The sequence below is a fragment of the Vicia villosa genome, unplaced genomic scaffold (genome assembly GCF_029867415.1).
Source record: "Vicia villosa cultivar HV-30 ecotype Madison, WI unplaced genomic scaffold, Vvil1.0 ctg.000672F_1_1, whole genome shotgun sequence".
In the NCBI taxonomy this organism is placed as follows: Eukaryota; Viridiplantae; Streptophyta; class Magnoliopsida; order Fabales; family Fabaceae; genus Vicia; species Vicia villosa.
This window is the reverse complement of record NW_026705298.1, coordinates 399548-417572: the sequence shown is the minus strand read 5'-3', so window position 1 is coordinate 417572 and position 18025 is coordinate 399548. Positions and strand designations below refer to the sequence as shown.

At 31.3% G+C, this 18025-nt stretch overlaps 1 protein-coding gene across 7 annotated transcripts; it reads left to right on the top strand.

Annotated features, from left to right (window-relative positions):
• The first annotated feature begins 4077 nt into the window (after positions 1-4077).
• Positions 4078-10189, top strand: LOC131630315 (threonine synthase 2, chloroplastic-like). Of its 7 annotated transcripts, none has more exons than XM_058901102.1 (5): positions 4078-4484; positions 4713-4806; positions 5014-5085; positions 5276-8782; positions 9451-10189. In XM_058901102.1, the coding sequence occupies exon 4, from the start codon at positions 5564-5566 to the stop codon at positions 7538-7540; it is 1977 nt and encodes a 658-aa protein (XP_058757085.1). In that variant the 5' UTR covers positions 4078-4484; positions 4713-4806; positions 5014-5085; positions 5276-5563; the 3' UTR covers positions 7541-8782; positions 9451-10189. The 7 variants fall into 7 exon arrangements, 6 of the variants coding, with proteins under 6 accessions (XP_058757085.1, XP_058757082.1, XP_058757079.1 ...); XM_058901099.1 differs by having other exon boundaries at positions 4599-4806; XM_058901096.1 differs by having other exon boundaries at positions 4593-4806.
• Positions 10190-18025: the final 7836 nt, after the last annotated feature.

The following is an 18025-nucleotide window of genomic DNA, read 5'->3' as shown; positions in this document are numbered from 1 at the left end:
GGCGAGTGCCCTTTTTAGTAAAATTGTTAAGGACATGGATGTGAAGTTTGACATGAATGCAAGCCAGAAGGCAGTTTTTGGTTGTTTGCAAGCCGTACATGCCCAAGATTTTCTCCTGGCTATTCCTATTGATAGGCTAGGCCAACATATGTCACCGGTGGAGTATCGTTCTATCTTAAGATACTGCCTTATGATCCCTTTATTTCCTATTGATGAGGTTTGTCTTGTTTGTCATAAGGCGTGTTTGGATACATTTGAGGAACATGCGATTCACTGTAGGGAGCTTCCAGGCTTCAAATACCGACATGACATTGTTAGGGATGTCTTGTTTGATATATTCCTATGGGCCGGAGTATCTGTGAAAAAAGAGGCACCATGTGAATTTTTTGACTGGCCCACTTGAGGGGAGATCGACACTTAGACCAGCAGATATTTTGGTGTACGGGTAGGTAGGAGGGAAACATAATTGTGTGGACTTGACGGAGTCTCTCCACTGGTGGGTTTGAGGACTGATGGTTTTACTGTGGGACAGACAGCTCTCAAAGCTGCTTCCAGTAAAGTGGTCAAACATGAGAAAACATGCTCTAAAAATCAACATGTTTTTATACCGTTTGCCTTTGATACTTTTGGTTTCCTAGCACCAGAAGCAGTTGAGCTTTTACAGAGAGTTCAAAGACTTAAGAATAATAATGTTGTATCTCCTAGATCTTTGGATGTAGTTTTTAAGAGTATTGGTTTTACGATTTAAAAGGGAGTAGCGACGCAACTTGTTGCCCGCTTATCTTCTATTTCTGAATAGGAAAGAGTATGAATTTATGATTGCTCCTCCCATGCGTCACTGTATTTAAACTCAGAAAGTTTCTCCATTCAAAAATATATTTTCTTCTTCTTTTTCATGTTCACAATTGTCTTCTTTTTCTTCTCAGTTTACTATTCCTCAAAATAATTTAATGATTGATTAATATCATTCTTAAAATTTTCTATGGAAAATGTGTTTTTATTGCACAGGTTGTTGGTTATATCTGAAGGTCAACCGTCGAAATTACTGATAAAGATGAATTCAGTTACGAGATTCATCGATCTAACCTGCAAGTTACTTGCACATGTTATAACTGGTTTCATTATAAGCTTTGTATCCCTTAAAGTTGTTGCGTCATATGCTCTCAACGCACTTGCTTCTCAAGTTTACGCCTTGAAGTTCTGGCAGTGGCTACAACTTACAATGACTTGCGTGAAACTTAAAGGCTAAATTACATGTATGTAAACATTCATTTACAAAAACAACCATAACATTAGGGGTGGCAAAATGGACTGATTGGATGGATATGGATTGGATTGTTAATGTATGGATCAAAATGATCAATTTATTCATTAGCAATCCATTAAAATTTTCTTAAGAATATCCAATTCAATCTATCCACTAACAATAAAATACATCCAATCCATCCATTTAGATCAATTTAATGGATGGATATCCATCCATCCAAAATTTTAATTTAATTATATTCATTTTTTTAAAATAAATATTTTATATAAAAATATTTACTCTTTCAAAAAAAAATTTGATGTTTCTATATTTCCGATAAAACTCGATTTTACTGTTTTTTTTGGAAAAACTCAATTTTACTGTTTTTTTGGAACAACTCGATTTTACTGTTTTTTGAAAATTCGATTTTACTTTTTTTTTTTTTTGGAAAAACTCGATTTTACTGTTTTTTGGAAAAACTTGATTTGACTGTTTTTTTTTTTGGAAAAACTTGATTTTACTGTTTTTTTTTTTGGAAAAACTCGATTTTACTGTTTTTTTGGAAAAACTCAATTTTACTGTTTTTTGGAAAAAACTCGATTTTACGGTTTTATTGGAAAAACTTGATTTTAATATTTTTTTTTTGGAAAAACTTGATTTTACTATTTTTTTTTGGAAAAACTTGATTTTACTACTTTTTTGGAAAAACGCGATTTTACTGTTTTTTTGGAAAAACTTGATTTTACTGTTTTTTAAAAAAACTCGATTTTACTGATTTTTGAAAAACTCGATTTAACTGTTTTTTTGGAAAAACTTGATTTTACTATTTTTTTTGGAAAAACGTTTTTTTTTTAAAACTCGATTTTACTGTTTTTTGGAAAAACTTGATTTTACTGTTTTTTTTTTTGGAAAAACTTGGTTTTACTGTTTTATTGGAAAAACTTGATTTTACTGTTTTATTGGAAAAACTTTATTTTACTGTTTTTCGGAAAAACTTGATTTTACTGTTTTTTTTCTTTTGGAAAAACTTGATTTTACTGTTTTTTTTTTTTGAAAAACTTGATTTTACTATTTTTTTTAAAAAAAACTCAATTTTACTGTTATTTGAAAAAACTCGATTTTACTGTTTTTTTATAATACTCGATTTTACTGTTTTTATGGAAAACTTGATGTTACTGTTTGTTATTTGGAAAAACTTGATTTTACTGTTTTTTTTAGAAAAACTCGATTTTACAGTTTTTTGGAAAAAACTTGATTTTACTGTTTTTTAGGAAAAACTTGATTTTACAGTTTTTTTCTAGAAAACACAAATTTTTGCTATATTTTCGGACGAAAAAAAACTCAGTTTTAATGTTTTTTGGAAATACAGAAAAATTGAATTTTTCGAAACAAAAAGTAAAATCGAGTTTTACTAAAAAATTAGTAAAAATCGAGTTTTTCGAAAGAAATAGTAAAATCGTGATTTTGGAAAAAAAAATCGAGTTTTTCGAAGGAAAGAGTAAAATTGAGTCTTTCTGAAAAACAGTAAAACCAAGTTTTTCCTAAAAAACAGTAAAATCAAGTTTTTCGGAAATAAAGTAAAATCTAGTTATTCCAAAAAATAGTAAAATTAAGTTTTTCCAGAAATACAGTAAAATCGAGTTTTTTATGAAATACAGTAAAATCAAGTTTTTCCATAAAAACAGTAAAATTGAGTTTTTCCGAAAAACAGTAAAATCGAGTTTTTTCATAAATATAGTAAAATTGAGTTTTTTTTATGGAATACAATAAAATCAAGTTTTTCCATAAAAACAGTAAAATCGAGTTTTAAAAAAAACAGTAAAATCGTGTTTTTCCAACAAACAGTAAAATAGAGTTTTTTCAAAAAACAGTAAAATCGAGTTTTTTCAGAAAAACAGTAAAACCGAGCTTTTCAAAAATACAGTAATATCGGATTTTTTCATAAATACAGTAAAATCGAGTTTCTTTTGAAATACAATAAATCAAGTTTTTCCAAAATAACAGTAAAATCGAGTTTTTCCATAAAAACAGTAAAATGGAGTTTTTCCTTAAAAAAACAGTAAAAATCGAGTTTTTCAAAAGAAACATTAAAATTGAGTTTTTTTGAAAAAAACACTAAAAATCATGATTTTCGAAAGAAACAGTAAAATCGAGTTTTTCTGAAAAAACAGTAAAATCAAGTTTTTCCTAAAAAACAGTAAAATCGAGTTTTTTTCAGAAATTCTGTAAAATCGAGTTTTTCCCTTAACAAAAACAGTAAAATCGAGTTTTTTTAGAAATACAATAAAATCGAGTTTTTATGAAATACAATAAAATCAAGTTGTTCCATAAAAACTGTAAATCAAGTTTTTCCAAAAAAACAGTAAAATTGAATTTTTTATGGAATACAGTAAAATCAAGTTTTTCCATCAAAACAGTAAAATCGAGTTTTTCCAAAAAAACAGTAAGATCAAGTTTTAAAAAACAGTAAAATCTTTTTTTGGAAATACAGTAAAATTGATGTTATTGTATATATGGAAAAACTTGATTTTTTAAAATCAATTTTTTTTAAAAAAAAATAATATAAGAGATTTAATATATATGATAAAAATAATTTGTTGGATCAATAAAATAAGATGGATGGATTGGATCAATCCATGTATATAAATGGATGGATTTGTCCAATCCATTAACTTACTTTTTAAATGATGGATGGATTGGATGGATTTTCCCTTAATGGATCCAATTGTCACCCCTACATAACATTAACCAAAATAATACATATCTATATTTTGATATCGAGAAAATTAGATGTTTTCTCTTTATCTATCATATAAGAACCTTTTGGTTCTGAGTAACTACAACTCTACCCTTTGCCAGTTGTCCCTTCATTTTGGCCTCCCTCCTTTTCCCTCTCCCTCTGCCACGTCCATGTTGTTGGACATGACAAACCGAAACAAACCCTACACCATCTGCTTTATCTTTCTCTTTTGGTTCCATTCAAATTTCAAAAACCTCTTCTCTTTCTCTCTCTCGTCCCTTTTTCCCTCTCTTGTTTTCTCTGTACTTTCCTTCATCTTCTTCTTTCATTTCTTCTTCCCCTTCTTTCTTCTTTGAAGAATCAAAACAATAGCCCACAGTGGAGCGAATAAGGGAGATGAGGAACAAAGGCTATTCTGCCGAGGATTTCGGATTCGTAAGGATCGTGTGGTGGTCGGCCACCGTTTATGCGATGGTATGAACAAGGGAGGCGACAATGGTACGATGGTGCGATCATATCTGTGTTAATCAATTAAAAATTTATGGTTTTGATTTTGTATTTAGGGTTTTTGTGTTTGATTTGTTGATTTGTGGTTTATTTTTCAAGATATAGACTGGATCGACTTTTTCCGCTGAAAAGGGTTCTGCAACTTTGTCAATGGCGGAAGTTTCGGTTTTGGTATTTTATTTGTTTATCCAAAATGCTGATTTTGTGTTTGAAAGACAGGTGTCTAATATGTAGGTTACAAAAGTTTGCAAAAGTTTTCTTTCCTTTCTGGCTTTGTTGAAAAACCTGTAGCTATTTTGGGCCTTCAATACAAGTAAGTAAAACCATGTTAATTGTATTATTATTCAGAAACTTGTATTCCGCCATCGACTTTTAAATATTCGATTATCAATTTTAAGGGTTTTAATTTGTTTTTTGGATTTCAAGGTTAGAATGATATTACAATTTTCATGGTGTGAACAAATTGTTGAATGGTGTGATTGATTATGGTGTTATATATTTTGACTATTTTTTGTTAAAGGGAGCAGCCAGAAATTTGTTGGGTTCAACACAGAATCAGACGACAGGGAGCAGCCATGAGTTTGCAGATAAGGTATGTTAGTAATGAACCCTTTCTTATATTTTGATATTTTTATAATATGCTTTATTTATGAACTAATTTTCGGTTGGAACTTTAGATTTATATAACTGGAACATTAGATGTTGATTTATAAATTTCCTTGAAAAGCTGCAGATCAATATCTTCTCGAGGCATATTTGTGAATTTGTTTTTTCTGATGTAGGTCATGAATTGAGTTTCACAGTTGAAAATGTATTTGGTGTTTATCGAGACACTGACGGGGTTAATGTTTATGGTGAAAGGAATTTGGTAAGAAATTTTAAACATTTTATATTTTAGATTTGAGTGTGGTTGTAAGTCCACAAGCCCATTAGAATTAATAGTTGATTTCAATGTTATAAATAGGTGCTTTTGTAAGTGTAATAATCATCAAGAAAAATGAATGGAATTAGTTTTATAGTTATTAGTCTTTTTAGCGTAGATTTCTCTTGTTTCTCTTAGTGGCAAAAGCATGTTCATAACAAATGGTGCTTTCATTGCCATGGATTCTCCTCCATATCATCACTACCATCATGATACTACAACTATCAACACCCACACTTTGTTGAAACCTCAAACATATCAACATCCCAACACACTTTTCTACTCACAATCAACAATTCACCAATCCACCATGGCATCACCTCAAAACCTCTGTTCTTACACTAAATCCATTGTTCAACAAATTTTGGATTCGCAACAAATTTGTCTTCAAACAATGAGCAGTTGTGTTACTACACTTTCTTCCATTAATGCTGACATATCCTCTTTAAATAACCACCAACAATATCTTGAAATTTCCACTCCTCAACTTTATCTTCACCACTCCACACCTGAATTTCAATCGAAGCCCCAACATAAAGTCATTGTTCCACCACAAATCTTTCACGATTGTGTGGTTGAATCCAAAACGATTGAAAACAACCACAACAGTGTCATCGGAACTTTTGGGACGATACACAGTTACGAAGAAGTCACAAAAACATCAGAAATTTTAAATGTTGCGATTACCGTTGAAAGAAAATTGTTTATTTCTGCAATTGATGAGAAATCAAAGACGCACACAGTAGAAAAAAGTGAGCAAACTGAACTTCTAAATTTGTTTCCAACAAATCATTTTCTTCTTCCTTGCGATTTAGATTCCCAACCTCCACTACTAAAGCCACCATCGTCAGATTTTGAAATGAAATATACAATTTTTCAACTTCCGGCGTCGGCACCGTATCCACCGCCAAAACCACCGGATTCTCCACCGAAACCGCGGTCCCTTATTACTGAACAACATCAATATGGTTTGTATAATTATTTCCACCATCAACAAAATGAAACAAACATTTCCCGCCTCCATAATCTGCAGCACGATCTCGATGCTCTCAAGAAATTCGATGGCGCTTACCGGCATAACCTCTTTGATTCCCGCGTCGGTGAAACCATATGGCCTTATGGTTCTGGTGTATGGAGAAAAATAGATTGGGTTCTACATGAGATCGACGATGATGACATCATTAGTGCATTTGAAGGTAAATTTAATCTTTTTTGGGCTGAACATTTTGACAAACAGTTTCTAGGCAAGAATCATTGGTGGGTTAAGAATTGTGGTACTAGCCATACTGATAATTTCAAGGATCTTGGTATGATTGTTCTTGCTAGTAAGGTTAACCATAGAAAAATAAACTTCCCTATTGTTGTTGTTGGATATGTTTCTACTAGTGACACTTCTGCTGCCTTATCTGCTTATTTTCCATATGTTGGAATCCCTTCAATTGCTTTCATGCCTGGTAATAGAATTTATATTGCTCAATTAGGTCAACTGATTGCCAATGGTGCTTTTGTTCTTAGCATTGGTACTGATTTTGATGGGTCTAAACAGTTGATTCGTGAAGTAACTGCTGAAATGCCTATTTATTTGGCTAATTCTATTAACAGTTTGAGACCCGAGGGACAGAAAACTGCTGCTATTGAGATTTTGCAACAGTTTGATTGCCAGGTACCTGATTGGGTTATTGTACCCGGTGGAAAACTTGGTAATATTTATGCTTTTTGTAAAGGGTTTCTAATGTGTAGAGAGTTAGGTCTTGTGGATAGGCTTCCAAAGCTTGTTTCTGTTCAAGATGCAAACGTAAATCCTTTTTACGTTAAATTGGGTTGGAAAGAGTTTAAGCCTGTTAGGGAACATACTACTTTTGCATATGTTATTCATGTAGGTGATCCTGTTTATATGAATAGATTTGTTCATGCTTTGAAGCATTGTAATGGTATTGTTGAGGTAACAATCAATTGGGTGGATGAATTGAGTTTGGAAGGTTATATTTTTCTTGTTTTCATCTCACATGTGATTCAGGAAATAAGAAAGGTTGCAGAAATGCTAAGGCCTATATTGAACCTTGTAAGAGAAAAAAAAGGGATCACAATTTTCAAGTGGCTCGGTTATGATCTTAGACTTCTATGAGAGACTAGTTTTTCACACCGTAGAGCTTGTTTGGATGCTACATCAGAAAGACAACACCTATAATGGCTATAACATGCATAGTTCTGAAATGAGAAGTAGTATTAGTAGTTCTTATTGTGATTGGGTTCACCACCTTCTGAGGAAATGCTTCTCATTCTTTCTCATAATTGGTGCACCAACGTCTCATACACATTCTCATTCAATCACTCAAGATTTGTGTGTGTCTACAATGGGAAGATCGTATCACATCAAGCAATGGGATCCTGGTGTCCAATTAAAGATGTAAACAAAATCTTGGTTATTCAATTTTAAGTAATGGGATCCGGGAAGAAAATTTGTGGTAGATGTAATCTTCACAACCTTGAGGACAAGGTTGTTTTCCAAGATTGGTGGAATGTAATGATCTAGACCCCCAAGTCCACAAGCCCATTAGAATTAATAGTTGATTTCAATGTTATAAATAGGTGTTTTTGTAAGTGTAATAATCATCAAGGAAAATGAATGGAATTAGTTTTATAGTTATTAGTCTTTTTAGCGTAGATTTCTCTTGTTTCTCTTAGTGGCAAAAGCATGTTCATAACAGTGGTTTATTTAAACTGTTTTCAATTTGGAAGTGTTCCTCCAACTATTTGATGAAATGCCGGTTTATCTTTTCGATACTTAATTAGGTTTATCTTTATGTTGTTTGATGCACTTTGCATTATGATTTGATTTATCTTCGTGGAGGAACATGTAAGTTGGTGGTTTTGTAAATGCAGTTCATGATGATGGTGAACCTTTTCATCATGATTCTATAATCATAGTAGTAATGTGACCTGTGGTTGTTTTCATGTAATGTTGTTAATTAATGCTTCACTCTCTGTTATAAGAAAACTATTGGGTGTCAGTAGTGTTAATAACCAGATTGGAGTTGCTTATGTGGGTCTTATTTTTATCTTGATCAAACATGTTAAAATGTATAGCTATCCCGATTGCTTCAGGATAACTATCCCGAATTTGTTGCCAAACAGGTTTTTAACAATTATTGTGATTTTTTTTTTTAAATATGTTGGAGTTTTTCATGTTTAGTGACTAATATCGTTGCTTAATTCGGTGGTTTTTTGTTTATTTGTTTCTGTTTGTGTAGATTTTTATCAATGTTCCTTGGTGGTACCATGCCTTTTCTAGGATGATTAGTCCTTTCCTGACACAGAGGACCAATGTATTTGCTGGCTCCTCCAAATCTGCTGATACCCTTTTCAAGTAAGTCCTTCCTTCTCCTTTTTAAGTGCTTCATCGTGTTTTTTAGTCCTTACTGACAAAGTTGTTAAAATCATATATATTGGTCTTATTATCACCAACCTATAAAGTAGTTTTGTGCTGTGATGCTTGATATTGTGAAAACTATGTCAAACATCACTTATTCCAACCAACAAGGTTTTAAATTGTCTATAAAGTAGTCGTTGCTATTTTTTGGTATCGTAAATAATTGGTGTCAAGTACCACTCATTTCAAGGAGTTGAGTCATGTTTCAATCCTTGGTATTGCAAAAGTTTGATCAAATACAGTTGGTGCAGGCTCAATTGTAGTTGTGTTATAGTTGCAGAGACATAGAAAACCTCGACTTTGTAGTTCAGATTCCAGTCCTAGACTTTTATTAAAATCTTAAGACGTGGCTGCAATTGCACTTGTGGTTGGAAAACCTTTGGGAACATACCCTATTAATATATCATTATTGATGTTGCTACCGAGGTTATTATCAAACCAGCAACAAAACATGCTGTCGAATTCCCAATTTCTGAGGTGACAATAAAAACTTGTTTGATAACCAATCTTATCATGGTTTTAAATTGCGGTTACGCTTAGGCACTGAACCTTATGTGTATTTTAGTATTAGTATGTTGACTGAATCTGAATGATTGAATGTACAGAAAAGCACTTTGGTATGGGAAATCAGAGTGGTGGATTGGAATGTGAGCTACGGAGCAGAAAATGAGCTTAGGAAGATGGTTGAGTTGCGGAAAGAAATAAGAATAATCCTTCAAAACATGAAAGGCGGACTTCAAAGTAAAGATGTACTTTTTAACATGTTGAAACAATACGATGATGCTCTTGCACAAGTTTCTGTTGCTGATGTTCAAGAAGTTTCGTGCTCTAATAGTCATCTTTCAGTTGGTTTTGAAAATAGTGTGATAGTGAGAATAGGGTGAATTTGCTTTTAACTCATACTGACATTGAGAATAATAAGAATAGTATAGTATGTGAAGCTTTATTTTCTTTTAACTCATACTAACATTTGTTTCAAAGGCTTTGTTTCTCATTAGTTAGTAGTTACAACTGTTATAAATATGTTATATATTTTTAATTATGTTAGATTTTGATCTAATATATGTGTTAAATACATTGTGTCAGCTAAATTTTCAACCCAAATAATTTAAGTTTTCTAGCAGGGGTTCTGTATTTTTTAAAACCACAACTTTAAATGCTTTTTAATTGAGATGTGGCTCATAATTTGTTTTACTTCTTCATACCATAACATAATATAACAATGGGTTAAATATGTTTTTAGTCCTTATAAATACGCGACCCTGTAATTTTGGTCCCTATAAAAATTTTCTTCGAATAATAGTCCTTGCAAATTTTTCCATCCACAATTTTGGTCCCTGCCGTCAAGTGTCATTGACAGAAGCTGACGTGGCACTAATTGCGGGGGTTTTAAACCTCCTCTGAACTATCCCAGAAAAAAAACAAAAGAATTGGTTCTGAACTTTTCACAAACACCTTACAAACAAGTCTTGTTGATTCAATCATAAATCCATAGGAAGAAGCACTTTTCCAACTTTATATATAGCAAGATGCTTATCTGTATATATAATACCAATGATTGTAGTGTTTACTTCACTCGTTGATATGTTCACACTTCCACCTTAACTCATAACATTCAGTTCCACCTTTCCTGGTTTAGCTCTAGCAAGTGTTCTCACAAGGAGAATTATTCGGTGATGAGAATTACACAACTTAATTTTTTTGGCTCTTTCTATTTATTATGTTTCATACCAGTAAGAAATACTACTGCAGGGTGGAATTATTTTAAAACTAGTATAAATTTTATATTATAGTTTTCTTTCCTTACTGTATAAAAGCATGAATCACATCCATTGAACTAACGTGCAATATTTGGAAAAGGGAGTTAAAGGATGTTGAGGTACTTTTTAGTTTTAGTAGCCATGTTGAGGTACTTGAAGGATGATTTAAAATGTAAAACATGCATGTCCTTTTCTCTAGTTAAGTTTGCATAGTCTTATATCAGTAAGAAATACTATTGCAGGGTTGAATTCTTTTAAAACTAGTATAACATTTATATTATATTTTTGTTTACTTGATATTTAAAAAGCATGCTTCACAGCCACTGAATCAACAAATACATTGTGTGATGTTTTATATGTCAATAACATTATAATTGTTGTAAATTTCTAAATATATTTTGGAAATTCACCAATGTTGATTGTAGAAGATTGTCATGTATGTTGAAAATATGTCATAGTTTCAGAGTGATGCAAACAGAGAAATTGTTGGTGGTACAATGATATAGAGAAATTATGTTACAAGCTAACTATAAGCCTTCAAAGTTTATGCTTTACGTGACAACTTATATATATCAAGTGTATGTATAATCCTAAGAAATTAATTGATCATAATTCCTCACATTGGCTATCAAGAGCTAGGTTCGGGTTCTCTTTTATCATAAAACATAGTCACTTCTGTCGAATTGTTGCCTTGTTGATCCACCGCAGAACGCCGTTCTGCAACACGCTGCCCAGAAAATTGCTACATTATTCACATATTGTGAGATTATGAGCATAGTAGAGGTAGAGGAAAACAAATTTCCTCCCTAACAATTCCTGCAGAGGTTGAAGAGATCTGAAAAAGTTACTCTCAATCAATGTAGAATCAACGATTTCTACATCGACGGCAGCACTAGAGATGGAGTGGTTTACTCGTTTTGAATCAACAAGACTTGCTTGTAAGGTGTTTGTGAAAAATTCAGAACCAATTCTTTTATTTTTTTCTGGGTTAGTTTAGAGGAGGTTTAAAACCCCCGCAACTAGTGCCACGTCAGCTTCCGTCAATAACACTTGACGGCAGGGACCAAAAGTGTGGATGGGAAAATTTGCAAGGAACTATTATTCGAAGAAAAATTTTACAGAGACCAAAATTGCAGGGTCGCGTATTTATAAGAACTAAAAACATATTTAACCCTATACCAATTCATGTGTACCTACACTTTTATTAGGTAACTAATATTAAAATGGATTTGAAAGTTTTCTTGAGTGGTGCTATATAGGTCGTAGATTTTGACTTAATTTTTAGCCTCTTTGAATGTATAATAATTGATAATTAACTCTGGCACATGTATAATAAAGAGTTATTTACATATTTTCTTTTGGTATATCTAATACAAGTGGGACAAATTTATATTAGAATAGTATTTACTTTTACTGGATCTATTTTTATTTTTTTTTGAAATTGAATTCTAATCAGATGTGTTGCACAATATTTAGTATTCATGTTTGGTGAAGAATCCATCTCCTTTAATCACTTTTCTTCTCTTTCTTTCAGTAGTATCATGAGAGCAGAATCCATCTCCTTTAATCACTTTTCTTCTCTTTCTTTCAGTAGTATCATGAGAGCTAGCCATTCATTCTTGTGCATGGTAAACTTTTTGGCCATCAATTCGTTGAGTTTGAGCAACAAATTCAGAACATTCTCATACATTCTTTTTTTCAAGAGTACATGGAGATTGTTGGAAATGTAAAACATCAGGAAAAGCAGGTTCTGGAAAAGCATGTTTACTTGAAATATATATATATATATATATATATATATATATATCTATATATATATATATATATATATATATATATATATATATATATATATATATATATATATATATATATATATATATATATATATTATTGATAAAAAATAATTTTGGTAAAATATTATTGATAAATTCTCTATCCCTTTTATCTATATGTATAGATAATATAAATTAAGATCAAATTAAATAAAAAAATATCATTAATATTCTTTAAGTCGTATATCTATAAGTATAGGTATAAGTAATATAAACTAAGATCAAATTAAATAAAAAAATATCGTAAAATTTTTCTTATGCACTATAGTAAATTGGTCTCAAAAATACTTATGGTCACGGTGTTTGTTGTTAACATTTATGGTATTCTTAAATTTATGAATACATGTAAATATAGATCAAACCTATATTTTGTTGTTAAACATTCACATCTTCATCTTCAAACAGTATTTTTTAAAGAGAATAGTTAAACTTACACTCTTTTTTACAACTACACCGTATAATTATACTTGAAATGCATGCATACATTTCAATTTTTTAATAAACAGCATTGTCTTGATTTCCATGCCAAAATATTTCCTTTTGTTAATATTTACGGTGTATTGATACGATGTAGGGCAAATGGTGTAGAGATAGCAAAGCTCTTTTTTAAACACCATACAAAATCTTAAACTATCGTATTAATAGGCATTTTTTTAGAGGGTTAGCATGTCTTGCATGAGCTCCTCACTTGCATATACTCAATTATTCAAATCAAAAATCTATAATAAATTATTAAATAGATTATTATGAAATTTATATCAATATGTTTAAAAGTAATATATTTCTTATATTATAATTATATTATTGAGATGACGAATTCATCTTATATATTTTTCTTCTCATTTTATAAGAACATCTTTAATGAATATCTTAAAGAAATCTATTTCGAGTCTTATAGACTATTAAATGATCTTTATAATGTTATGTATTATTTAAGAGTCATCTATATTTTTCTCTAGTGACACAAATATGTATATTATTATTTTTATATGGTGATATCTAAGATGAGGATTCAATTTGGAGCTCAATTAAGTTCCTTTTTAGTAAAGTAGACAAAATATGTTAGATTTATTTAACTATCTATATTTTTCTCAATGGTTTAGATCAAAATATGTTTTTTTACTTGCATAGATAAAGGGGATTACTTCTTGTACATATATTATTGATCAAAATCTTTTCTATAAATGAGTTATATTTATAAAAGGAAAAAAAGTTTGATATAATTCTAAATATTTTATAAACAATGCTAAGAAAAATATTTATATACAGGAAAAGAAATTATAGTTGATCAAAATATTTTTATATATATGAAAAAATTACATTTATAATATAAATATTATTAAAAATATTTTTATGCACATGTTTTCATGTCATAAAAGAGAGAAATTATTGAAATAAAACGAGGAAAATGAAAATATTGATTTAAATTTCAAAAAATGGAATATTGTCAATCATTTTCTTAAATTTCTATATTATTAAATAATATAGTTTGAATTTGATAAATTTCTTTAATATTTTATCTTTCTATTTTTAGTTTTTTTATTAATTTTTTATTAATATTAAATATTTTTGATAACAATGCGCGTACCATATCGTTATTCGTGTGGTACTTAGAGTTATGAACGCCAGATTATCAATATTTGGCCGATTTCCCACACCCGCCTTAAAGTATCACAGAAAGTGTTGAAAAACGGAATTCATAATCGAAGCCACACCTTCCACAATATAACTATTCATGCATAAGGATATAATCGCATTAGACCTTTATCTAGAAGCCATAAACCTATTAAATTTTTTGAGTTTGCATCATCCTCCCTCAACTAATTCACTATTGACTTTTGCCATTGTATACTAGAGTTTAACTTAGATAAAGAACCCAATTCAACTGATAACTCATGTAATCCAACCTCCTCACCTTCTCTAAAGAAAATTGTCCCCCTTTCACATCAAGGGAATTAATACACTAGTTTACCTTTGAAATTTCCCCTTCCAGATTCTAAGTATGTTGATGATGCCACCATCTCAGACTACCTTTGATCAACCTAAACTTTTCCTTCAAAACATATCCACCACACCCTTCCACCTGAAAAGACCTCAACTGTTAAACCACGTAATCATGGTACCCTGGTAAATCCGCCCAACATTTCAACATACGTTGAGGTTGTGGTCCCCAATTATGACCATCAACAGTCAACACCAGTGGACAATGATCAGAGATACCTCTAGGAAATGCCCACTGAGTACAATTAGGTCAAATATTACACCACTCTTAAGTATCCAGAAATCTATCCAACAGACTCATAACTCGACCATCCCCACGATACCAAATAAATCGTCTCCTACAAAACGGAAAATCTACCGGGCATTATCCTTAATAAACATATTAAATGACGAATTTTCCACATAACTCTCAATAGACACAATACTACGCCTTTCTACCTGATGCCTAATATCATTGAAATCCCCTACCATACACCATGGACCTCCACCAGATTCATTCAAAATAACTCTTAAACTATCCCATAACATTTACCTCTCCATACCATCACACGACGCATGTAACGCCCCGAATTTAATTATTTATTTAATTAAATTAATAAAGGATTTATTTATTGAATCTAATAGAAATTGGAATTGTCGGTATTATTTTAAGAAGCTAATTGGATTAATATGTCGATTAGAGGGATTAAGCTAAACTTGGATTATTTAGTCATTAATCGGAGAATTAATTAAGTTAATTTTGTTGAAGAAATAATATTAGTAATAGTAATATTATTTAGTTTGGATTAAGTTGTAAGGTGTTAAATAACAAAGTAGGAGGTGTTGGTTAGTTGGTTAAGACATTATGGAGAAATAGTATTATTATTATTATTATTTGATTAAGTAATATATAAGTTATTTTGGAAAAAAATAAGAAAAAGAAAAGGAATCAATACGTGAAAGAAGGAAAAGAGGAACAAGGGTTAGAGGAAACTGTCATTGGAGGAAAACGTAGACCGAAAGCCAGATCAAGAATTCGATCGGAAAAATTGAGATCGACCGTAAAACCAAGGTAAGGGTGGGGTTCAATCTCTATAACCGGGATTATGATAAACCGTATGTGGGATTGGGATTCTATGAAATTGCCATGGATTAATTGTTTTGTTTGCGTTGTGACGATTTGATTAAATAATTGTTACTGTGTTAATTGTTACTATTGTATTGGCTGTGGATTTATAATTGGTGAAATCGTAACGAAGGAAAAGATGAGTTGATGGATTAATTTGATAGATTGTATGTCTTGAGTATAGTTGGAATAAAGTCGGGTAATTTTCGTAGTTGGATAAAAAGTCGATGATGTTGGTGGATCTTAGAAGCAAGAGAGAGAGAGAGAGAGAGAGAGAGAGAGAGAGAGAGAGAGAGAGAGAGAGAGAGAGAGAGAGAGAGAGAGAGAGAGAGAGAGAGAGAGAGAGAGAGAGAGAGAGAGAGAGAGAGAGAGATGAAACTCGTGTTCATCAATCTCCAATTCTGATTTTCACAATTTTGGGGCAGCTGTCAGTAAGAGGAGCATAACTTTTTACTTATGATTCCGATTGAAGCGATTCTGGACTTTTTGGAAAGCTTATGAAATTCCCTACAGTTTGCATATAAGGTTTGCATTCAGGGAGTTTGTGAAGATGGAGAAAACTGTGTTTTAATATCTGGGTCTGATGCTGATTTTTGGAAAATTCTGCATACGAAAATTCTGGATCACTCTCATTGCAAAGTTGATAACTTTTTACTTGTAAGTCGGATTTAAGCGATTCCTGAAGTTCTAAAATCTACACAAAATTATCTTCGTTTTGGAATATAATTTTGTGTTTGGGAGATCTGTATTGAAGGAGATATGGGTGGTTGAAGTTGAGCGATTATTATTGAAAATTTTGTAAAGATGAAGTCGCGTGTGAAATTTTGATGAGAATAATGTGTTAGTAATTATAAGGATAATACATGACTTATAGAAAATATGAATTTCTAGAATAAATATAATAGTATGTAGCATAAACTAGTAGTCTCGAGCAATCTAACAGAAGCTGCTATTTAGCAAGAAATTGGATTATTATAGTAGAGGGTTGTAACCGCAAGTAGTGTTGGCAGCTGGAAAGTAAGTTGGTAGCAGGAAGTTAATTTAACAGGAGTTGAACAATTAAATAGTAGTAGATTTTAAGTAGTAACAGTACCGGTTAGTCGAATTAAGCGGTAAAGTTAGTTGTCAGAATTGACCGAAATTTAACGGGATAGTCGTAAATATTAGTAGGTAATTATAATTGGTTTATTTGGTTGTAAATTATGTCGATAAGTTGGTCTGTAGGTTGTTTGGTTGTTCCGGTTACGAAACTATGTTGTTGTTAAAGTCACCGTTGAATACTTGTTGTTGATTATGTTGTTGTGGATGAGTTGTCGTTGTTTCATATTTTCGTTGTTGTTTAGAATACGTTGTTGGTTATAAGTTATTGTTGATTAAGTTGTAGGTCAAACGACCAATGTTGGATTAAGTTGATGCAATTGATGCATGTTTAAGTTGTAGTTGCATTGTTGTGAATTATTGTTAAAGTTGATGTCGCATGGCATACATTGCATTGATTAAGTTGGCCTGAACTGAAAAATTGTTTAAGTTGGAGCTAATGCTCACCATATTGACCTGGATTGGCAAAATTATTAAGTTGAAGGCTTATGCCTTGAAATGCCTCGATAATCTGACATATGTTTAAGTTAGGAGTTTTACTCCGATGGATCCACATGCATTTGCATAGTTGAGTCGCATTTGAGTCATGTGTCCAAGTTGTCATTGTTATCAAATTGTGTTGACTATAAGTTGTTATATTGATGTGGTAGTTGATTTAAATTGTTATTGTTATTAATTGCGATGAATTGAAGTTGTATGAATTATAAGTGTTCGTAGATATGTTAGTTGATTTAAGCAGTTATTGTTCTTAAAATGTGATGATTTAAGTTACTTGCTAGCTATGTAAAGTTATTATCATCGTAGCATTGTTATTTGAAAACAATTGTTGTTATTAAAGTATCATTGTCAATATGTTGTTGTGGTTATTTAACGTTGTTGTGTTGTTGTTACTTAGTAGATGTAATTATTAAGTTGGTATTTGATTGTTGTTATGAAGTTGTAAAAACTCGTATGATCTAATCTAATATACTGTTTATCATACACTTGTTTATATTGGTTGATATCTCACCCCTTCTGCTGATGTTTCCCCTACCATGAGCAATGGACAGGTACTCAAGGATAGCTGAAGATGTTCAAGTCTTTTATAAAGTTGTTAAGTTGCTTGATAAGTCGAAAAGGGTCTTGCTCTGATATGTAGCACTCAGAATGAGATTATGTCTGTCTATGTTGTTTTCATCCTGGTTATATTTATAATTGTTGAATACAAGTTGAATAATAAAAGTAAATTACAATGTTTGAAGTTATCTTTAGTTGAATAGAGTGGATGATTGATTTATAAGTCATGCATTGTAATTCCGCTGCGTTGTAAATGAAAAGAAGTTATTTTGTTGAATGAAATACAAGTTGAAATTTATGTTGAAATGTGATACTCCAATATGTT